We start from the raw sequence: 22,953 nt of genomic DNA, 5'->3' as shown, positions 1-22,953 counted from the left end.
GCTACCCACGCCCATCACACGTGAGGCCCAGTCAACGTGTGCCAGCCAGGTCTTGGCACACGACTGGACTTCAACGTTTCTTTTCTTGTCCGTAAAATGGCGATATGAGAGTGTGTGGGATTCTCTGACCCAGGCCAGCCCAACAGAAGCACCCAAATACCACCAGCTCTGACCGGGATACCGTGCAGCCTCGACGGAGGGTTCAGCCTCTCTGAGCCTCAGTTTTGTCCTTTGTAAAATGGGGCTGTGCCAGGATCAAGGAGATAGTGCCCGCGAGGATCTCAGTGTGGTGCTGCCCCTAGGGGGGTCTTCAGAGCCTAAATGCTTATCAAGCAGCTACTCTGTACTTCCTCCTGCTGAGAAGGGCAGACACTCTGTCCCCCAGTGGCTCCCAGTCCTCTGACTCTAAGGCTCCACATGTGGGAGAGTGAGCCTGGGGTCACAGCTGTCCCCCTCCTGGTGCCAAGTTGCCTGCCCTCTCTGAGTCTTAGGCAGGTGGCGACGAGGGCTGGCCAGGCTCTGATTAGCTGCCGCTCAAGCCAGCTCCTCACCGTCACGGGAGGAGGCCAAGTGTCCCCATCCTGGGGTAGTGGGACGTGCCTGACCAGAGCTCTGGCTTCTCCCTGGACGGGTGACTCAGTTTACCCATTTGTGCACTGGGAAGAGCCACAGAGCTGCCTCCACTCGTATGAAAGAGCCTCGTAATCCGTGGGCACCTCCTCACTCCACAGGGCCTCTCACGGGCCCTCAGACACCAGGAGGGGTCTGCCTCACGTAGTGACAGGACTGGGACTGAAACCCTGGACATTTGATCAACCATGTGGAGACACAGGCTTCTTGGAAGGGTGTCTTCTGGCAAGTGGCAGGATTTTGACACCTGGCCATATTTTTAATCTGAGAGGTCTCATCCCTGTCTACAACCTTCCATGGCTCCCCAGCACCTCCCAGATCAGCCCCAGGGCACCCCCCAAGCTCTCCTCTGCTGGGTCCAGCCTGCTGGCTGGATTTCACGTCCCCAAACCTGGCGGCCCAGGCCTCCTGTTCTGTCCACACGGTTGCCCCCTTGCCCACCACCCGCCTCTCTTCCCGGGCTACAACCTCCTCCTGTCACCCCTGGAGGCTCAGCTTGAGGTATGTCTTCAAGAGCTTGTGAAGCTCCTGACACGCGCACGTGCACACACGATCACATACCTGTGTTCAACCTCCTCACGGCCACAGCCTCACTCAGGCCTGTAGCGCGTCCCTGTCCCCTTGGTGCGCGGGTGCCAATCCGTGAGGTCAGCGTGGCCCAGAGCGGTGGAGAGAGGCTGGAGCTGCCGGGGACAGCTAGACCCACTGGTGGCTTCTATTGTCACAGACCTCATGGGCTCACCACCTGGATAACCGCAGTGCACACATGGTCTTTTTTGGGGGCTCCCCGCAATCGGGGGAAGTCCGGGCTATTATCGTCTTCATTTCTTAGGTAAGAGAACTGAGTGAAAGCCATGCCAGCCTTCGCCCTCCGACTCTGGGGGAGGAAGTGGTAGAGTCAAGATCAGAACCACAGGCCTGGCACCCGGGTGCCTTACACATTTGGTTTTCACAACCACCTGGGAGGTTGATACTTTGGTTATCCATGCTGCCTATGGTTAAAGGACGTGGAGCACAGAGAGGTTAAGTAACGTGCCCAGGGTCACACCGTTCATAGATGACAGAGCTGGGATTTGAACTCAGGGCAGTGTGGGCAGCCCTAACCACTATACCACCCAACCTCCTATTGACACGGACCCCTTGGCCCTTCATCTTTCGTGCTCTTCATTTGTAAAACGTCCTCTGATCCTTGATGGAGGAATGGCCCTCTCCCCCACCCCACCCCATGTCTCTTGGAGGGGAAGATGTCCACCTCCCGACTCCCCACCAGGCCTGTCCAGGCTGGGCTGTCCACTGGAGCTGGACATCAGCCTCCCCACTGGCAGAGAGGCACCTGGCTGGACTGTCCTCTGTCTGGTGCCCTTCAGGACAGCAGGGATCCTGCTGCTTGACAGGGGCTGGGGGCTGGGTGGCCAGGGAGGAGCAGGCGGGAGGATCTTGGAGGGGCAGCCTGGGCAGCGGCTGTGGGGGGGTGGCCACAGGCCAGTTTGAGGTGTGGGTGGAGGGTTGGGAGGTGCTGTGGACAGGGACAGCGCCTGGGCTCCTCTGGGGTGTCCGAGAAGACAGCCTGCGGTCCACTGAGGGCCATGCAGGACGGGGGAGGAATCTTGGGAGCGAGTCCTGTCGGGCGAGGCGGGAGGGGGACGGGATGTGGTGTCCCCGCTCCTGTCCACGGGAGCCCACTCTCCCACCGGCGCCTCCCAGGCTCCATGCTGGGTCCTCGTCCAGACTCCACTCAGGCAAGAGGATGCTTTGGGGCCCAGGGGACCGGGCACGCGACGGTCCTGCCCCTTCCTCTCGGGGGTATCGACCCACACCTCCCGCACACTTTGGGGGAAAACAGGAAACGGGGCGGATGTGGGCCCCGGGTCTGAGGGTGTAGCTTCTCCTTTCAGGGTGGCGATCACAGCCTGGGGTGGGGCCTTGCTCGCCCGGCGTCCAGGCTCTGGCCTCAGCAGGAGCCAGCCTGGGGTCCAGTCTCCACTGGGATCCAGCCAGGCCCAGCCCTGCCCAGAACCTCGACTCCTGCTTGACCCCAGCGGGTTCCCTTTCCCAACCCTCCTCGGGGCTCTGGGTGGGGCCCAGTGTCTACGTCTGCCACACAGAGGTCCAGTCTGGACTGTGCACCTGGGTGGGCGGAGCCTACAGCCTTGACCCAGCCCTGTCCCAAGACAGCCCCAGGCTCCCCGGACTGTTTGGCCACTCCAGGGGTTTCCAAGTGCAGGGGAGAAGGAGACCTGGGGGCAGGGGAGGGCAGTGGGCATGCCAAATCCAGGGGGCTCCCTGAAGGAGGTCCTGCCAGCCGCGCTGCTCATTTTCCACACTTTTCATCTTGGGGCAGAGACTCCTTGCTGGGGACCATCCTGGCCCCTGCCTGCTCTGTGCCACCACTGATCACCACTGTTTAGAAACACGGTTCCTAGATGCAGAGAAAACAGTGGCACATTGTTCTGGTTTGCTTTAACTGTGGTTAAATACGCACAACACCCTGTCTGAGCGCAGAGTCCAGGGCGTTAAGCACAGTCACACTGTGAGGCTGTCCCCAGAGCTCTCACCCTCCCAGCCCCTGCCACCCACCCTCCTACTCCCTCTCTATGGCTCCTAGGGCCTCCTAGGACCTCCTGGGAGTGGATCTTGTTGTGTCCTTGGGAGGTCGACTCATCCCACTGGGCATCACGTCCCCAGGCCCATGGTTGCCTGAAGAAGAAGTTTGACACCACACATGTGTGGGCCGCTTTCAGGTGGTGGGCCTGGTGGCAGCTGGCTCTGACCCTCGCTACTGGAGCCTGGCTTGGGAGGTGACTTGAGTGCACGGTCAGGGAGGAGCAGAGCTTCTGTGCCTTTAGTTTCAAACGCTTCATGCCACTGTGGATCCCCTAGGGAGTTCCAGCCTTCATGCCTCCCCGGGGAGGTTCATGCAAAGCCTGAGGCCCACGGCCTCCCCACCCCTGGATGCCTGGCTCAGCAGCCTCTGCACCCCGCCCCACAGGCTGTTCTCCAGGAGAGGGCACCAACACCCGAGTGCTGGTCAGCTACCCTGTGGGCCAGGGACTTAGCCTCTTGAGGGACACAGGGGGAAACTGGGAATTCTGAAGTAGGGTGAGCCCAGTGAGGTCTCCCAGGATTCGGCAGTGCAAGGAATGTGGGGTGTGGGCCCCCCAACACACAGGCCCACACGAACGAGTCACAGACACCCAGCACACAGGCACCACACAATAAAAGGACAAACGGACACAACACACTTGTACACAAGATACAGACACACAAACACAACACAATCCAACGGGACACAATAAGACCACACCCAGAGATATAACCCACAGACATCTACACAACACACACAAAGAGACCACACAGCACAAACACAGATACAGTAGACATACTCAGTGTGTGCACAGACGCACAGAGACAAACAGAAACACAGACACAACACAGCCAAACCACACACACATCAAAAAACAAAAAACACACACGGAAGCCACCCATGGACACATGCGACATATATGCAAGATACAGCCAAACTACTAACACACAACCACATGAGATACAACACAGTACAACCGCTGACACACAGGCACACACACAACACGCAGCATGAGCCCGGAGATGTAGACCCACACAATCAAACTATAGGTAGCACACTGAGCAGGACACAGACACACAACAGGACCACGCACATAAACACACACATATATGCACAGAAACACATAAACGAAAAGTAGAGACCTACAGAGACACACAACCCAGATGTGCAACATGCACACACCCGCACGGCAGGAAGTGGTGGAGACAGAGGCAGGCAGCGCCCTCTGCTGGTCTTCTGAGCTGCTCGTGGACGGAAGCCACGCCCCCTCCCCTTGCTCTCAGAGCAAAACGTGGATCTGTCATTCCATAGGGCTGCAGACCGATGTCTGATGGTGACGAAAGTCCTAAAGCAGATGAAAGGGGACATAGGAGCTGGCTCAGCAGGCTGGTCAGACAAAGCCCTCTGCGTGGGCCACTTCTTTTTTTTTTTTTTTTTTTTTTTTTAAGAGAGAGAGAGTTCTAATATTTATTTTTTAGTTATCGGCGGACACTACATCTTTGTTTGTACGTGGTGCTGAGGATCGAACCCGGGCCGCACGCATGCCAGATGAGCACGCTACCGCTTGAGCCACATCCCCAGCCCTGCGCGGGCCGCTTCTGAGCAGGAACCCCTGAGCTGTATGCAGGAACCAGCCTGTGGAGGAGGGGGAGGGGTCCCTGCAGAGGAACAGCCACCGCAAAGACCCTGGGCCCTGGTGCCTGGTGCTGGAGGACCACCAAGGAGTCAGTGAGGCTGGAGCAGAGTGAGCCTGGACGCAGTCCTTGCCCCAGGCTGAGCACAGCACTGCCCCTCACCACCACTGGTCACCCGCCAGAGGCTGCAAGTCACCTGCCTCCTTCCTGCTCCTACCTCCACATGCACCATCTTTTGACGGCCCATCTCTTCTCTTGAATGCCCCCAATACCAGCCATCTTCCTTTGTCCCAGACAATGGCAGCAAGACCCTCCATGGTCTTCCTGAGACCCCTCAGCCCATTCCCTGCACCACAGCCGTCCGATCACGTCTCCCTCCTGTGGGTCACCTTCTGGCTCCCTTCTACTCTGGTCTTAAAGTTCCAGCTCCCTGCAGCCTGGTGTTCAAGGTCGCACTTGGGCCTCTCCAGCTACACCTACTCCACTCCCTCCAAGACTCTCCAAGTGCCTGAACTTCCCAGAGCTCTTGGTACCTCCAGGTCATTGCGTAGGTCATTGTCCCCACCTGGAGGGCCAGTTTGCACAAAAGCTGCCTTGATCATGGAGGCTGAGCCCCCATGGTCCTCTAAATCCCCGTCTCCAGCCCTGAGCTGTGTACTCTTCCCAGAAGGGCCAGGGCGGTGGCCCCAAGACCCAGTCACACACCCCATCAAGTGCTTCCCTACCCTGACCCCTGAGAACAGATCAACAGGAAGAGGGACGGGCAGTGGGATGAGCTCTGTGGCCTTCCTGGAGGCCCAGGACTGGAGCCAGAGCCTGTTTGTTTGTGTGATGTTGGGGGCAGGGTCTGGAGAGGCTGGAAAGGCTGCTATTTGTGGGAGGGAGTTCTCAGGAGGGGACACAGGTGGACTTGTCCACACCCTCCCCTCTGCAGGGCTCCCCAGAGCTCAGGAGGGAGTCCTGGGCCTGCAGCCCCTCCTTCCTGCCTCCCTCAGGCTCCTAGACACCCCACGGAGGAGGAGGCTGGGCAGGCCCAGCAGGGACCTCTGAGGGTGGCCCTGGGCTAGACTGGGAGGTTAGGGGATTTCTCTCTGAGAATTCCCGAGTTCCCTGAGAGTTGGGGACTCTCAACCTTCAGAGACCCAGAAATCCTGGACTTCAAGCTCTACTCTGAGGGACCCAGGCCCTCCACTCCCTGGAGACCAGGAAACCAGGCCTCTGCTCCCAGTCCTCACAGACCAGTCCGCGACCCGAGTCAGAACCCTTGACCTCACCCTCAGAGATCCAGAGATCCCCCACTCTTTAGGGATCCGGAGGCCTGGACCCTACTCCAACCCCCAGGGACCCAGGCCCCCAGCTCCTTGTGGAGTCAGGAAGCTGGGACCCTAATCTGATCCTCAGGGGCCCAGGCTCAGCCTCTTAGGCACCCAGGAGGCCAGGACCCCAGACCCTCCCCTCAGGGACCCAGGACTCCAACTTCTCAGGGACTTTGGAGGAGGTCCGTGTGTTTTTCTTCTCCACTCCTGCTCCCAGGCCCCCTGGGTCTGGCAGGCAGTGGGGTCGCTGTCTTCTGCTGGACCCACACCTGGTCACTGCCCCTCACTGGGGACCCTGCTGTGGATAAGTGCAGCCGTGAGGTCCCAGCTCCGCCCCTGTATCTTCTCCCGGCTGCAGGGTGATTGCTTCTTTTCTGGGACCCAGTTTCCTCGTCTGTGGGGTGGGAGTAGGGCAATTCCCTCACATCTGTGTGTGCCCGAAGCCCTCAGCACGGTTCTGGGTTCCGCGAGCCTCAGAAAATGACAACATGTTTTTGCAGCATTTCTGGAAACCCATCTCCCAGGATCGACCAGCCCTCTACCCAGAGGCTCTTAGCAAAAAACCCCGAAATCCCTGCAGGCCACGAGGACCCACAGGGTGGGCATCCTCCTTGGCCCCTCACCCCGTTTGCTCCCTCAACCTGCACCAGCTGGGAGACCAACACGATGGTTCCTTCCCACTGCTGATGGAGTAGATGGTCCTCCCTCTCCCTCCAGGTCTCTGCCCTCTGCAGGACATGACCCTGGCTGACATGCCCCTTGGCTCTGATGTCACCGCTGTGGGGTTTCGGTGTCCCTTCAGGTGTGTGCACATGTCTGGTTTGCTTCTTTATCATCCCCCACCAAGACAGGAGCTCCAGGAGGGCAGGGAGGTCTCTCTGGTCACCGCTGTGTCCCCAGCCCCTGGTTCAGGGCCTGGCACATAGTTAACACATGGGCATCACACCCGAGTGAAATTCCCATGGCACTGGAGGAAGTGACCACACGTCCAGTAGCCTACACACTGAGGTAGGACCTGCCAGGTCTAGATGTTGGGAGCCCAAGATGGCTCTCCCCGGGGCTACAGTCCAGATGAGGGCAGGACTGGTCCCTTCTGGAGGGGCTGGGGGAGAATCCGTGTCCCACCCTCGCCAGCTTCTAGCGGTGCCTGCCTCCGCTTCCTCCAGCTCCAGAGCCAGACGCGCAGCATCTTCCGGTCTTGCTTTGACTCTGGCCCTCCTGCCTGCCTCTCAGGAGAGCCCTGCGGTGACACTGGGCCCCTGGGATAACCCAGAATCACCTCTGTTATGATTTAGGCACGAGGTGTCACCCCAAAGCTCATGTGTGAGACAATACCAGAAAATTCCGTGGTGAAATGACTGGGCTATGGGAGCCTCACCTGCTGGTGCATTAATTACCCACAGGGATGAGCAGGGTGGCGACTGTAGGCAGGCTGTGGCTGGAGGAGGTGGGTCATTGGGGACATGCCTTTGGGGCATATATTTTGTGCCCGGTGAGGATCTCTCTCTCTGCTTCCTGATGGTCACGTCCTGAGCCGCTGTCTTCCTCCTCACACTTCCTCCAGGACGTTCTGCCTCACCTAGGCACAGAGCAGTGCAGTTGGCCGTCTACAGACTGAGACTTCTGATAAGCCCCAAATAAACTTTTCCTCCTCTAAAATTGCTCTTGTCAGGTCTTTTGACCACAGCAGCAAAGAAGCTAACTAAAACAGACTCCCGCCCTTAGGGTCCTTCTCCTAATCCCACCTGCACAGTTTATTTTGCCATATGAAGTCACATATTCATGGATTTTGGGCATTAGGGTGTGGACATCTTGATCCACATATCCATTGATCAGGGGCTAATTTAGCTGACCATGATACACTAGGTAGATACTGGCTTTACCTTCCCCCTGGAGATGCAAAAATTGAGGCTCAGAGAAGCAAAGCCACGAGCCCGAGTCCACACAGCAAGGTCGTGGCCCGCGCTGGTTTCAAGCTCTGGGCTTTCTTTCCGGATCTGCCAGATCCATCCATTTGAGCCACCTGTGTCCAGGCGAGAGTCCTGGCCTTCCCAGGGAGTGGGGATTGAGCCCCATGTGGACAGGCTGCCAGGGGCTGGAAGAGAGTGTGGCCTGCTGCTGCTTTGGAAGGCCCCGTCTCTTCCCCTGATGCCTCCGCCTTCCTGGGAAGAAGCCCTGGGGAGCCGAGGGGGTTTCCTGGGCTCTGGGGGGGAGAGGTGGGAGACCAGGGAGGTCAGCTCCAGGCTGCTTCCTTGGAAGGTGGCAACTGGGGTTAGGGTGGGGCCAGAGCAACCAGGGAACCCCGACCGGGATCCAAGCTCCCCATGACTTGCTGATTTACCCCCAGACGGGGTGGTCATGCCGTGCAGCCGCCCAACAGTGGGGCCACCCACTGCCCTCCCTGCCCCCACACTCTGCTTCCCAGCACAAGCACCCTGGGCCTTTCCAAGGCACACCCTGCTTCCCTTTTGCATCCTCTACCCCCTCCCCCCAGGCCAGAAATGCAGCGAAAGGAGTTTTCCTTTTCTAGAATTTTCCATCTCTAATCCACCACTTCCATTCAACCTCACCACTCCCTCCTTTCCTGGCCAGACGGCAAACCCCAGGAGGGCAACCCTCACCACCCGGACCCCTTATTTCATTAGGATGACTTTCAAGCGTTCAGGAAAGTTGAATTTTGGAATGAACCACTCATCCCTGGAGTCTCCGAGGAACATCCCCAGCACCACCATTGGAACCACCATTTGACCCAGCTCTCTTACTCCTCGGTCTATACCCAGAGGACTTAAATCAGCATACTACAGGGACACGGTCACATCAATGTTCACAGCAGCTCAATTCACAATAGCTAAACTGCAGAACCAACCTAAATGCCCTCAGTAGCTGAATGGATAAAGAAAATGTGGTATACATACACGATGGAATATTCTTCAGCATCAAAGAGAATAAAATCGGGGCTGGGGTTGTGGCTTAGTAGAGTGCTTGCCTAGCATACATGAGGTTTCAATCCCCGGCACCACATAAAAATAAATAAATAAAATAAAGGTATTGTGTCCATCGAGAGAGAGAGAGAGAGAGAAATCATGGCATTTGCAGATAAACGGATGGAGTTGGAGAATATAATGCTAAGTGAAGCTAAGCCAATCCCAAAAAACCAAATGCCAAATGTTTTCTCTGATTTAAGGAGGCTGATTCATAATGTGGTGGGGGGATGCTGCATGGGAGGGCTAGAGGAACTCTAGATAGGGCAAAGGGGAGGGGCCAGAAGGGAGGGGAATGGGGTAGGAAAGACCGTGGAATGAGATGGATATCATTACCCTAAGTGCACAAATGGTGCAACTCTACTTTATGTACAACCAGAGAAATAAAAAAATTGTGCTGAATATGTGTAATGTGAATTGTGATGCATTCTGCTGTCATATATAACAAATTAAAATTAAAAAAAGAAAGAAAATTGCTGAGAGTAGATTTTAGGTGTTTTCACCATGAAAAAAAATGACACATAACTGAGTGCAGGGGCCCATGCCTGTCATCCTAGCTACTTGGGAGGCTGAGGCAGGAGGATCTCAAGTCAAAGGCTAGACTCAGCATCTTAGTGAGATCCTGTCTCAAAATAAAATAAAAAGTCTGGGGATGCGGCTCAGTGGTAGAGCACTTGCCTAGCATATACAAGGTCTGTTAGAGTCTGTAAACAAGTCAGGATGGCACCTGGCATTTTGCCAGAGAAATGTTAGAGTCTGTAAACAAGTCTGGATGGTGCCTGGCAAAATGCCAGAGGGAGTGGTTTGTGAAGTAACCCAAGTGAGCCATTAAGTGTGGAGATTCCTTATTGGTTGACTGCTGTATCTAGTTTATGTTAATTAGATAAGCTGTATGGAATGTATAAATACTGCTCCTGTCCTACAATAAACGGCTCCCACTCCTGCTGTATCAATCTACACAAGTTGTTCGTCACCCCCTGGCTAGTTTGCTGCAGCCAGACCGCGGCAAAGGTCCTGAATCCAATCTCCAGTACAGAAAGAAAAAATTAACCATATATGTGAGGTGATGCATATGTTAATAGCTTATTTTAGCCAGTTCACTATGTATATGTATCAAAAATCACATCATATGCCACGCATATACAGTCAGCCCGTGGCATCTGTGGATTCAACCAACTCAGGTGGAAAATACTAGAAAAACAATCTGCATTGAACATGCATGCAGTTTTTCTTCTCATTTTCCCCTAAGCAACTCAGTATAACAATTTTGCATTTACCCTGCGTAGCACTCTAGGCCAACTCGAGATGATTTAGCCAGAGGTGCAGAGGCCCTCTACAAATGCTATGCCTCTGTTTGTGAGGGGCTTGGGCATCCACGGGTTCTGGTACTGTGTTGGGGGGGAAAGGTTCTGGGACCAATTCCCCACAAATTCCAAGGGATGACTATTACTTTTTCTATCGTTTATGTATCTTTATTTGCCAGATAAAATCATAAATTTAAAAGTTATCTAGAATGAAATGCATGAAACCCAAGCATGCTTTCTGCAGGTTTGGATGAGTGCGTTCACCAGTATGCTCCCAAATCATCAGCAAACAGAACACCGCCCCAGAAAGTTCCTCCAGAGCCCTGCTAAGGTGACCTCTACCTCTGCTCCCAGGCAACCGTTCCTCCCGCCTCTCCCACCCTAGCACAGTGTGGCCTCCCTAGGACTCCCTGCGAGGGGCCCCATCAGGCCTCCGCTGTTCCGTGGAAGCCTGTGTCCCCGCAGCCTGAGGTTCTCCGGTTCCTCCTGGCCGAGTGACCCTGACCTGGAACTCCAGGGCCTGGCGTGGAATCGGTGCAGCAGAGGCCTCCGCGGGTGAGAAGGGGATGGCACGAATGTGTCAGCCCCAAAGGGAAGTCGAGGACACCACGTGTGGGAGCACGAGCGCCTTAAGCCACAACGAGAGTGGCCACCTGGGGAGAAGATAGCGGTTCTCCTGGTCCAGAGGCAGCTCTCCCCGGAGCGCGTCCGAGGGCTCTGGGATTTCACAGTCGAGGCTCGCCCCGCAGGCACGCCCCCCAGGGCTCGCCCCCGCCCATTGGTCAACAAGGGTAAGCGCTGGGCGCTGATTGGTTCTTGGTCACTCACGTTATAAATTCCAGGTAAGAAAGGCCAAGAGGGAGGGGGTGATCCTCAAGGTGTTAGGGAGGCAGAAACCTGCTGAAGGACAGAGCGACCTAGGTCCTGGGTGACTTCTGTCTCATGCCTCGTGTCCCCCCCACCACCAGCTAAAGAATTTTGTGGCATTTAAAATCCTTTCTCAAATGAAGCTGCCCCTTGTGTCCGAGAGACCTGCGCCCTGATCCTCTCTGCTCGCTGGCAGCCTCCTCCTTGTTCAGCGAGGGTGCCTGTCCTTTCCCGTCCATCTACTGTCCCATCCAGAAGCCCCTTCTTGGGGATCAGGCACCAATCCTTCTCTTCGTCTCTATCCGGGGACTCCTGCTATCTTCCCTAGGGTGTAATTCCAAATGTCAGAGACCCCCGGGACCCTGCTCTCCGTACTGTGCAAACCCGTGTAATCAAGAACTGCTGCTTCCTGCCGTCCTCCACTATCTGCCTCCCCTTCTGGCCTCCCTTCCTCCCCTCCATCTGGGCTCTGGAACTGCTGCAGTTTCTCTGGGGCCAAAACCTCCTCCCTGTGCAACTGGAACCTCTGGACCTTGCTGGTGAGAGTAACCTCTCTGGGAAGCTAAGTGTGCATCTAACATCACTCCTAGGTGTTTAGAAGGGAAAACCTACAGATGCACATGGTGTGGCCAGAATGTGTCCCTCCAAAGTCCATGTGTCGGAAACTTAATCCCTAAATTCTCCTGTGCATGGAATTTGGAGAATCACCTTTTGGGAGATGACTAGGGTTCAATGAGGTGATAAGGTTGGGACCGCCATGATGGCCCCAACCAGTGGCTTTATCACAAGAGGAAGAGAGACCAGAGGGGCACACTGGCTCCGTCTCGCCATGTTGTACTATAGATCATGGGTTGGACGATGTTCCCAGGGGCTCATCTCTTGGAAGCTTGGTCCCTAGTGAGGTGACCTTAAGAAATAGTGGAACTTGTAGGAGGTGGGGCCTATGGGAAGTCATTAGGTGTTTGGGGGCACTTCCTTGGAAGGGATTAAGGTAGTTCTCCTGAGATCCTAGTGAGATACTGGTTCTCAAGAGACGCATGTCACAAAAGAGCAAGACTAGCCCCTCTCGACTCTCTCTGGCTTTCTGAGATTTCTCCTTGCTAGCCTCATGATGTAATGCAGTCACAGGACCCTAACCAGAGCAGATACTTGGCTGTTTGGACTTTAGCCTCCCAAACTGAGCTAAACAAATTTCCTTTCTTTATAAAATACCAAGCCTCAGGCATTTGTTTCAGCAATGAAAGAGACGAATACCTCAGCAAGAAGGCCTTCACTAAATGCTGTCACCATGCTCTCAGACTTTCCAGCTTCCAGAACCATGAGTCAAAAAAACTTCTATTCTTTGTAAATTACCCAGTCTTGGGTGTTTTGTCATAGCAACCGAAAATACACTGACACGCCATACAAAAATTTGTATAAGAATATTCACCGAAGCCGAATCATAGTAACTTACATTGGAAGAGACCCAAACATCCATCTACGGGTAAACAGATAAGTGAACTGTGGTCCAGCCACACAACAGAATATGACTCCGCAATAAAGAAAAAGAATATTATCGATTCGCATAATAGCATGGCTGAATCTCAAAAGTACTCTGTGGACAGAAAGTATCCAGAAACAGAGGGCTATACGTTGTATGTAATTCAATGTATATGGAGTTTTACAAAAGACAAGTCACATTGATGGCGATAGACGACAGGTCCGTGGTGGCCTGGAGCAGGGCTGGGGGTTGGGACTGAGTAGGAGGGGAGAGGAGGGGATTTCAGGCTCGGTGGGTAGAGGCTGTATCTGGGATGGTGTTCCTCTCTTGCTGCCTCAGGCTGTCACCACCAGGCATTCTGGGAACTAAAGCAGCCTTTAGTTATGGACTCAGTTCTGCAGGGAACTAGGAGCAGCTGGCCTGTTACTGTCCTCTGTTGGATCCATCTGTGTGTTTTTTTTTTTTGGAAATTCTCAGAGAGCCCCCAAGTCCTCAGGATGAAAGCGGGGAACTTTGGGAGTGCAGGGTGAATTCAGATCAGAAGTCCCCACTTGTTCCAGCCAGGCCCTTTGCAGCCCACACCTCCACACTCCTTCTGCCCAGCTGGCAGCCCCCTCCTGCTGGGTTCTGCTCCCTACCCGCCCCCCACCTTCCTAGCTCCACCTGCAGAAATCCCATCACTTCTCAAAAACCCAGTTTCGCTGGGATGTTTCCTGACAGTCCCAGGAGCTAGGTGCTTTGAGCAAAAGGGACCAGATAATCTCATCAGAGGAGTCCCTCCTTCCTCTCCCTGCCTCAGGGCCTTGTGTCCTGCTGTGAAGTCTGGGATGGATGACAGGGTGCCAGTCTATTCAAGGGATGGGGAAGATGGAACAATCAAACAGCTTCCTTCTCTTTCTCGACTAGGAAGAGAGGTGGGCTCAGGTGACCCGGGACTAGGAGAAGGGAGTTTTGAAGCTGGCGGAGGGGTGGGAGTGCAGGGGCCTGTGAGGTTGGAGCAGAGGCCTCTGAGCACCTGGGAGCCAACTGCGCCGGTGGGTGCGGCTCTGGGCGCTGAGCCGGGTCAGCAGCTGCGCCTCTTCTCACAGATGCAGCCGTCCATTGTACTGCTGCACTGTGCGTCGTTCCACAGCCCCGAGTGCAGCATCATGACACAGTCTTCTTGCCTCCTCGAGTCATTGGGCTCTCCCGAGTTCCAGTGGCTGCCAAGGTGAGGCAGGGTGTAGCTGCAAGTCCAGGCTGAGGACGGACCTGAGGTCCAGCCCTCCTTCCCAGCGTCTAGCCTGTTTATTGCTTGGGTCTAACCTGTTCACCCTGAGTGTCTAACTTGAGCATGCACCTGGGGTTATTACTTTGTGAGCCCAGAGTTTAACCCTCAGCCAGTTCCTACGATCTGATGTTCCCATCCCTAAGAATTTAGCCCAAGCCAAAGAGTCCCCGAGAGGTGGTCAAAAGCACCTCCCCTAGGGGTCTGATTTGTCCCTCTCCCCGATTCTCACCAGGAGTCCGTCCCTCACCTGAAGCTGAGTGGGACTCCATCGATCCACTTGTAGCTCTGAACCTTGCCAGAGTGTCGCACAGCCCTCAGGCCCAGCCAGTAACCCAGGCCGCGAGTATGCAGACTCAGGAAGCCCTGGGAGGGAGCGGAGACCTGAACCCAGGAGTCCACCAACCGCCCCAGGACCCGAGCCACACGGCACACGCGAGGTCCTCCCACTGAGCTCCTCCCTCTCGCTACCTGCTCCTCCAGGCCCCCGATGATCACCAGGTGAGCGCTTAGGTTTGCACAGAGGCGCTGCGACGCCTCCCACGAGCTGGGAGGCTCCGAGAAAAAGTAACATGAGCCCTGGAAGGTCAGCCAGGACTTGGGGCACGGCTCACAGGAACCTGCAGGGTGGCGGGTCAGAGAGGTGGGCTGTTCCCGGGTGGAGCTCACTGAGCACCGGGTGGGTATTCCCCACGGGCAGAACCACCGAAGCCAAGTACAAGGGCAGGGCCTGGTGGAGAGTGGCACTCGGAGGCTCCAGCAGGTTCCACTTGTTTTCTGTCCCCTGCGTTGCTCACCGTTCTGCAACTTGATGCCCTCCAGCACCCGGAACAGTTCAGTGCGGACATCCTCTCGGTCCCTGCCAGCTTCAGCCAAGCCCTGGGTCACTGCAGGGTCAAGGGAGTTGAGATTACAGTGGAGGTTAGAATCAGCCGTGTCATGGCCAGGTAAAGGTCAGGTCCCGGTGGATGTCGACCTTGACAATGACTGTCTTAAGAGGGTAGGGTCTGGCATGGCTGAGGTGAGGAGTTTTACTCAAGGTCAGAGTCCAGCCTTTAGGATCTGGTCCAGTCATGGAGGTGGGCACGATCAGGGTCAGGGGTCAAGGTCACTGGGGCCAGGGCTGTGGGTCACGCCCCTCACCGCGCTCCTGCAGTTCTTTCAGGGCGCTCTCCTGCTGCAGCACTTTTGCCTGTGTCTCCCCAAGCTCAGTGAGAGTGTTCTGCAGTTTCGCCTTGGTCCCCAAGCCTAGGAAGGACACGATACAGGTGGGTGGGACTTCTGAGGCCAGCCCGCCTGCCCCCACCAACCTGCCGTGGTCCACCTGCCCTAAGCCCACAAGCGACTGCCAGGCCCCCTTCTTACAGCAGCTGTTGCAGGCTCCGACCTCCTCCTTCAAGGCACCCAGCACCACTGTCTGTTTCGAGGCTGGAATGATGTCCCCACGCGCATGTGTACTTCGTCACCTGAAGGGACTCAGGGGACACCCTTCCCCCACTATGAGACCAGCCTCTGTGTCCCCTGTGTCCTCATCCAGCCGCTCCCTGGGCTCAGGACCCTGGACATTCCCACCCTCAGCCCCCAGGGCCCACCGCTCTGCACATACCGTTTGTCTCCAGCAGGTCCTGTTGGCCCACCAGCGCCCGGCGCTCCACAGAGGCTGCAGAGAGAAGCTCCTGCAGGCCCAGCGGGGCGACGCAGGAACATCCCCTCACCCCCCCCCCCCCCCCCCCGTCTTGGGACCCACAGGGGAAGCAGGCCGGCGTACGACACACATGATGATCACATGTGTGGAAGGGAGACAAACGCACCGGTGGGTGCACCCGGCCCAAGGAGGGACAGCCATTCTATGCAGGGATGGCAGGGATGACACATTCAGATCCAGGCAGGGGGCTGGGATCATGGAGGGGGTTGGAGCAATGGAAAGGACAGGCTTAGGTCCTGGAGGCGGGACACACAACCTCTCCTCAAGAAGGGGTCACTCACCCTTGGACAACAGAATGCTCAGAATGAAAGCCCATAGGATTGAGGCCACCAGGAGAACCAGGGCCAGGAAGAAAAATCGTTGCTTGCAGTGCTCCCAGCGTCCCCAGTGCCCTAGGGGAACACAGATGGACTCCTAGGGCCCAAGCACTAAACCCTAGGCTGTGGCACAGAGAGGTTAAATAACTTGCCCACCATGGCACAGCCCCTGAGCAGCAGAGTTAGGATTTGGATCCAGGTCTGACCGGGTCTATGGTTGTGGGTTTTTTTCCTGAACCCATTGCCCCTGGGTCTTCTTGCCTCCTCTCCTCCACTCCCCATCACACCCCCGACATGCACCAGGAACCCCAGGAGACCAGCTAGGCGATCCATTACTCATACCTCCAGGGAGGTCCTGGGACCCGCCGCCCCACTTGCTGTATCCAGCATTGTCCATGGTGAAGCAGGAGTGCAGTGAAGGGGCAGAGATATAAATTTAGCCCCCAGCCCCACCCTGGCCACACCCACTCTCTCTTCCTGCCTCTCTCCTTCCCATTTCCTCGGCCTCCATTCCTGGTAACAGGGAAACATTCGCTGACCAATCGCAGGGCCAGGGCCGGCTCCTTGCTGGGCTGGGACACGGTGGGGGGCAGTTCCAGCCTCCCGGGCCTGGTCTCTGCAGCACACCCCCAGGCTGGTGCTGTGGCTTCTCTTCAGAGCTTGGTCCCTAACTCTTTGGGGGCTGGGTTTCCTCCTGAGTTGGACATGCTCATCCCAACCAAATTCGGACCCTGCTAGATCCTGAGAAAGCCCCTCCGTGGGACCTCCGCAGCCAGTGCCAGATCCGCACCCCCCTCCATTTCCCCGCAGGTGCTTCTCAGAGGTTGGGCTGACCCTGACCTGAATCCAGTCTCTCTTGGCCAGAAGGGAACAAATTGAAAAGTTTCGGGGTGGCCGGTTAAGCCCTGGATTCTACTGCTGGGTGGGGCGGGATGGATGGGGTTGTATGCAGATGTAGCTTCTAGAAGCCTCAGTTTTCCCTCTGTGAATAGGAGGGGCAATAACAGGGCCTCCCTCAAAGAAGGATAAAGAAGTGAGGTCATGCATGACAGACCCAGCGCCATCTCAGGTGCGAGAAAAACACCAAATGAGCCAGGTGTGGTGGTGCACACCGACAGACCCGGCAACCAGGGAGGCTGAGGCAGGAGCATCTCCAGAGCCCAGGAGCTTGGGGCCAGCCTGGGCAACCTAGCAAGACTCTGTCCCCAACTCCTAAAAAAAAAAAAAAAAAAAAAAAAAAAAAAAAATCCCACTAATTATTGTGCATTTTTCCAGTAAATATCGAACCCTTACTATGAAACATACTCTGAGTATTGGGTACATCAAGGAGCAGATTTCTTTGTTCTTGGTACTCAAATTCAGTGGGGTGGTCAGGGGATAGACCCTATACTAAATAGACAGCAGTTTAAAAGCACATTTTATAGAGGAGTGTGCTTACCGAAGGGTAAGTGTGCCTCTCGGTGGATATTTGGCAATGTCTGGAGACATTTCTGGTTGTTAGAATTTGATGTGTGTGTGAGTGTGTGTGTGTGTGTGTGTGTGTGTGTGTGTGTGTGATTGACATTCGTGGGTAGAGGACAGAGATGCTGCTCAAAACCCTACAATGCACAGGACAGCCTCTGTCCCATGGCAAAGGGTGATCCTGCTCCAACTGTCCATCATGCCCAGAGTGAGAACCCTAAAAACATATATTAAAAAAATCACAAGTGTTATAAGAGATAAAAGAACCAAACCTCAACAGAATTAAGGGCTTGGAGGATTGGGCAGTGGGGAGGTGGCCAGGAGACCTGGCTGGGAAGCTAAGTTTACTTGATACCATTGCATTTACTAGATTCCAGCCCTCTTGGGGATATGTGTATGCACCCTCACTTCTTAACAGGCTTTAGAAATAATTAACGTTATTCACACTTCATTTAAAAAGTGAACTCAAGGGTTGAGGTGGAGTGCTTTCCTAGAACACATGAAACCCTGGGTTCCATCCCCAGCACCGCTCCCCCCCGCCAATTTTTAAAAAAATTTGATAGTTTTCTTACTTCCTTCCAGAAAGGAATGAGAGAAGCATTCATGGTCACATAAAATGAAGAGATAGGAGGATTCTTTCTTTCTTTCTTTTTAAATATTTATTTTTTAGGTGTAGATGGACACAACACAATGCCTTTATTTCTACGTGATGCTGAGGATCGACCCCGATTCCTGCCCGGGCTGGGCGAGCGCTCTACCGCTGAGCCACAATCCCAGCCCAGATTCTTTTTTTAAAGCAGATGACAAAGGACACAGGAGGGTGGGGAAGGGAGCATGATTCTAACATATAGGCTTAGGCACAACATTCAGACCGGGGTCCAGACTTGATAAACACAGGTCCTCGTTTTGTTACTGCAGGGAAGAGGGTCAGACACCTGGAGATGGACAAGGAACTGTTCAACAGAATCTGGGGAAGGACATGTGGGACCAAGTTCACATAGAATGTTCCAGAAACACAGTATCAGATTTTTCTACCACTGGGCTGAGGGTACATGGTATGTATGTATGAACCACGTATGTGTAAGTTGCAGTCTGTGTAACCAATCAGAGAGCATCTGTAGGGTGCAGGACTCAACATTACAGGTCAGCAACGCTTAGCCACGGCAGGTCTGCGCAAAGACATTCAGGAACACGAGAGGACATTGCTCCTCTTCCTAGAAGTCTTCTCCTTCTGAGATGTAAGACTCCTTTTGCCTCCATCATCAGAAAAAGGAACCGTGTCAACAGGTGCTGACAGCTGACTTACCAGCAAGACATGACTATGTGGCAGAACTTTCTGGAAAGGCACACCCCAAGTGGCGCTTAGTTAGAGGAAATTAAAAAAAAAAAAAAAGAAAGATTGCAAAATTTCTGTCCAAGGCAACCATCAAAATGTGTTCTTAGGAAAGGATCCGGATGGGATTGTTTCATTAGTTGTTTTGGAGGAGAACCAACTCATTCATGTGGGGGGGGGGGGTCAGCAGATGTTTCCTGAAAGGGATCCCATTGGAAGGGTGCCTTCAAGGACAGGTACATGGTCGAGGGGAGCAGGGCAGGAAGGTGGGTCTCTGATTTATGCCTAGAGCCGACGTAGCCTTGAGCAGCTCCGTGGAGCTTCCCTGCTGCTCCACAAAACCCAAAGCTGCCCATCCCCGGCCCCCTGCCCAGGACTTGCTGCAGGGGAAGGGAGGTCCCAGGTACGAGGCTGGCCACAGACCCCTCACCTTTACTTCTGCCCCAAAACAGGGAAGGGAAACCCTTTTCTGGGTGTCATGGTGGGAAACACGTGACCAGGGAATTTCAAGACAGTGGAGCTCACGTTGGGAATCACAGGGAATCACGAGGACCGGCGGCCACTCCTGAGAGTACCTGAAGGATCGCAGAGGGTTTCTGGGAGGAGGGGACGCCCGGAGCAGTCGGCCATTCTGGAAAGGGTGGGGAGGGGAGATTCCCAGGATGACATCAGCACGTGCACAGATTGGAAGAGTGAAGGAACAGGACTCGGGAAGAAGTGAGATAGTCCAGGGGCAGGATTTTGAGTTTGGGGAGCAGCTGGTGCTGGGTCAAAGACTCGAGTGGCAAGGACAAAGGGTTTGGAGTAGAGGAGAAAGAAGGTAAAGGCCACCTGATCCAGCCTCAAGCCAGGGCCACTCTAGGGTGTCCGTTCTTTTTAGAGAGAGGAGGCTCCTATGACCCAGGAACCCATTTCAGTGCAAAGGATGCATTATGCTTTGGTTATGGCTCTTTTTGCAGGGATGGGGGTAGTACTGGGGATTGAAATCAGGGGCGCTCCACCACTGAGCCACATCCCAGCCCTATTCTGTATTTTATTTAGAGACAGGGTCTCACTGAGTTGCTTAGTGCCTCACCTTTGCTGAGGCTGGCTTTGAACTTACGATCCTCCTGCCTCAGCCTTCCAAGCCGCTGGGATTACAGGTGTGCACCACCGTGCCCGGCTTGGTGGTGGCTTTTTTAGAAAAAAAAAAAATTGTTTATTTTTTCACATGGTGCTTAGAATCCAACCCGGTACCTCACATGTACTAGGCAAATGCTCAACCACTGAGCCACAACTCAGCCCCGCTTATAGCTCTTAATATTGACTTTGATTATTATGATGAAAAAATGAGTGTGTCAAGAGGTCTGCAGAACCCAATGTGCCTGCCTTCCACTCCGCTGTATTCCTGTTTTGACACCATTGCATGTTTCAGATCCTTTTAAAAGTAAATATGACAAATATAGTGTGAGTCTTCTTCTAGGACTTCCAGTCCGTCTCTGGTCTCATTCCCATTTCCTTCCCCAAGGCTACTTCCCCCCCAAGCTCGATGTTTATCACATTAAAGAACACTTTAACTGTGCATGCACCCTTGGATGATATTTTGGATTGTTTTGTCCATTTGGAAGCTAAGTAAACACGTTCCCACGTGGTCTGTATCCTTCCGGATCTTGTTTTTGTCTCTTCCACATTTTGAGATAGATCGATTCAATGCTCATTTTTTCATTAAAAAGAAGATAAACACAAGAAAACGAATGCTGAGCAAACACAGGAGGTGATTTCCTTAAAGGCAATTTCCAGGGATCTGCAGAAATGGTTTGACTTAATGATAACATGAGAACCATCATTGGTAAAAATCAAGAACAAACAAACGAATGAAAAAAAAAAAAAAAAGATGCCCACTGAGTTGGGGAGGGGGGTTGGTTTGTGTCCCCCACAAAAGATAAGTTAAAGCCCTAATCCAGGGTACCTGCAAATGGGACCTTATTTGGAAATGGGTCTTCACAGATGTAATCAAGTTCTGGTGAGGTTAGGACAAGCTCGAATCCCATAAGCCCCTGTCCTTCAACCAAGAGAAGAGACACAGATAAAGTGTTGTGCTGGCACAGGAGGGAAGAAGCCAGGGCTCACCGTCCGCCACCAGAAGCTGGCAACAGGCAAGAAGGGTCCCCTCCATGTTTCAGAGGGAACTCTGTCTTGTGGGAACTCTGTCTTGTTTCAGATGTGACCTCCAGAACTGTGAGACAGCACACTTCTGTGGCGTTAAACCACACAGTATGCGGTGCTTTGATAGGGCAATTGGCACCTACCGAACATCTCCACAAGGTCACACGCCAGGTAACCATGTTTCCATCGGTGACGGGCCACACAGATTGCAGGAGACCGTACCACCCATGACATCACAGCCATCTCAGTTTGTAGGAGCATCCTCTATGATATCTGTACACTGGCAAAAGAGCCTAACAATGCTTTTCGCCCAATGTACTGCATGACTTTAAATGAGAAAAATATTTTGGTAAAAACAAGAACAAAATAAAGATGCTTCTCTTGCTTTCTGCCAATGCAATAAGAAAATAAATATTGGAAAGCAGAAAGGAAAGTTGACAGTCCATCAAAGCTGGGATCATTTATCTAGAAATTGCTAAGGATTTAACCTCTGGACTAATTAAAGATTGTGGCAAGATTAACCTTTAAAAAGACAAGTTTCTCATGTTCTAGCAATTAGCATCTGCAAAGGAAAGAGAAACCAAAGCCCCTTCGCCAAATAGGAAATACTCTTGGATGCTGAAGAAAAACTACGTGAAGAATATGGGGCTGGGGGGGCTGGGGGTGTGGCTCAAGCGGTAGTGCGCTCGCCTGGTATGTGTGCGGCCGGGGTTTGACCCTCAGCACCACATACAGACAAAGATGTTGTGTCCGCCGAAAGACTAAAAAATAAATATTAAAAAAATTCTCTCTCTCTCTCTCTCTCTCTCTCTCTCTTAAAAAAAAAATAAAAAGAAGAATATGGGGTTGGGCCAGGTGTAGTGGCCCAGCAGCTGGGGAGGCTGAGGCAGGAGGATCACGAGTTCAAAGTCAGCCTCAGCAATGATGAGGTGCTAAGCAACTCAGCAAGACCCTGTCTCTAAATAAAATATAAAATAGGGCTGGGGATGTGGTTCAGTGGTTGAGTGACCCTGAGTTCAATCCCTGGGACCCCCCACCCCCCCAAAAAAGAGTATGGGGTTGGTGAGCAGCTCAGTGATGGAACATTCACCTTGCATGTGCAAGGCCCTCGTAGCACTGAAAAAAAGAAAAGAAGGAAATTCATAAATAAATCCGTTCATATGTTTGTGAAACCATCACCACCCACTATTCCCAAATTGAGACTGTCCAGTAAACACCAACCCTCCATTCTCACTTCCTAGTTCCTGGTGCCATGATTATAACCCTCTGTCTTTATGGATTTCTCTAGGAACCTTAAATCAATGAAATTCTAAGCAGTGTTTTTGAGTCTTTTTCAAACTTTTTTTTTTTTGATAGTGGAAGTGAAACCCAGCACCCCACACACACTAGGCAAGCGCTCGACCACCAGGCTGCACCCCAAGCCTCTTGCAAATTCTTATTTTGATATAGATTCACGATGAGTTGCAAAGACAGTCGAGAGTTCTGTGTATTCTTTACCCAGCTTCTGCTAATGCTAATATCATGTATCATCATTATACACTTGTCGAAATGAAGAAATTAATATTGGCATTAATCCACCATTGGCTAAACTGCAGGCCTCATTTGGATTTTACCAGTGTTCCCACCGGTGCCCCCTCTCTGCTCGCTCCATCATCCCCACCCGGCATCCCACACTGCCTGTGGTCGGCGTCCGAGTTCGCCAGGGCTGCTGTGACGAATGCAGCTTCAGCCAGAGAAGCTTACTCGCTCACAGTTTTGGAGGCCCAAAGCCCAGGATCAATATGAGCAGATGTTATAATTTGGATCCAAAATGTCCCCCCAAAGACTAGTGTGTCTCCAGCTTGGTCCTCCTGGGAGGTGGTGGAAACTTTAAGGGTGGGACCCAGCGAGAGGTCTTCAGATCACTGTGTGGACACCCTCGGAAGGGAT

The 22,953-nt window shown here is 53.7% G+C and overlaps 1 protein-coding gene across 1 annotated transcript; it reads right to left on the bottom strand.

Moving 5' to 3' along the window:
* Positions 1-12,714: 12,714 nt before the first annotated feature.
* Positions 12,715-16,499, bottom strand: Clec4g (C-type lectin domain family 4 member G). Its single transcript, XM_076850258.2, has 9 exons — positions 16,428-16,499; positions 16,050-16,160; positions 15,670-15,723; positions 15,429-15,491; positions 15,207-15,311; positions 14,861-14,950; positions 14,535-14,683; positions 14,314-14,429; positions 12,715-13,998 (listed from the first exon to the last, which is right to left on the bottom strand). The coding sequence occupies exons 1-9, from the start codon at positions 16,480-16,482 to the stop codon at positions 13,860-13,862; spliced, it is 882 nt and encodes a 293-aa protein (XP_076706373.2). The 5' UTR covers positions 16,483-16,499; the 3' UTR covers positions 12,715-13,859.
* Between the last annotated feature and the right edge of the window lie 6,454 nt (positions 16,500-22,953).

Source organism: Callospermophilus lateralis, chromosome 1 (assembly GCF_048772815.1).
Source record: "Callospermophilus lateralis isolate mCalLat2 chromosome 1, mCalLat2.hap1, whole genome shotgun sequence".
Taxonomy (NCBI): domain Eukaryota; kingdom Metazoa; phylum Chordata; class Mammalia; order Rodentia; family Sciuridae; genus Callospermophilus; species Callospermophilus lateralis.
The sequence above is the reverse complement of the archived record's forward strand: the minus strand, read 5'-3'. Positions and strand labels throughout refer to the sequence as shown.

What these genes read in the sequence shown, in the direction of transcription:
- Clec4g (XM_076850258.2), bottom strand. Translation starts at nt 16,482, where the DNA reads ATGGACAATGCTGGATACAGCAAGTGGGGCGGCGGGTCCCAGGACCTC. An exon ending in GAGCATTCTGTTGTCCAAGG is followed by an intron (nt 15,724 to 16,049) that starts GTGAGTGACCCC and finishes TTCTCTCTGCAG; the next exon opens with CCTCTGTGGAGCGCCGGGCG. An exon ending in GGGCATCAAGTTGCAGAACG is followed by an intron (nt 14,684 to 14,860) that starts GTGAGCAACGCA and finishes GCCACCCTGCAG; the next exon opens with GTTCCTGTGAGCCGTGCCCC.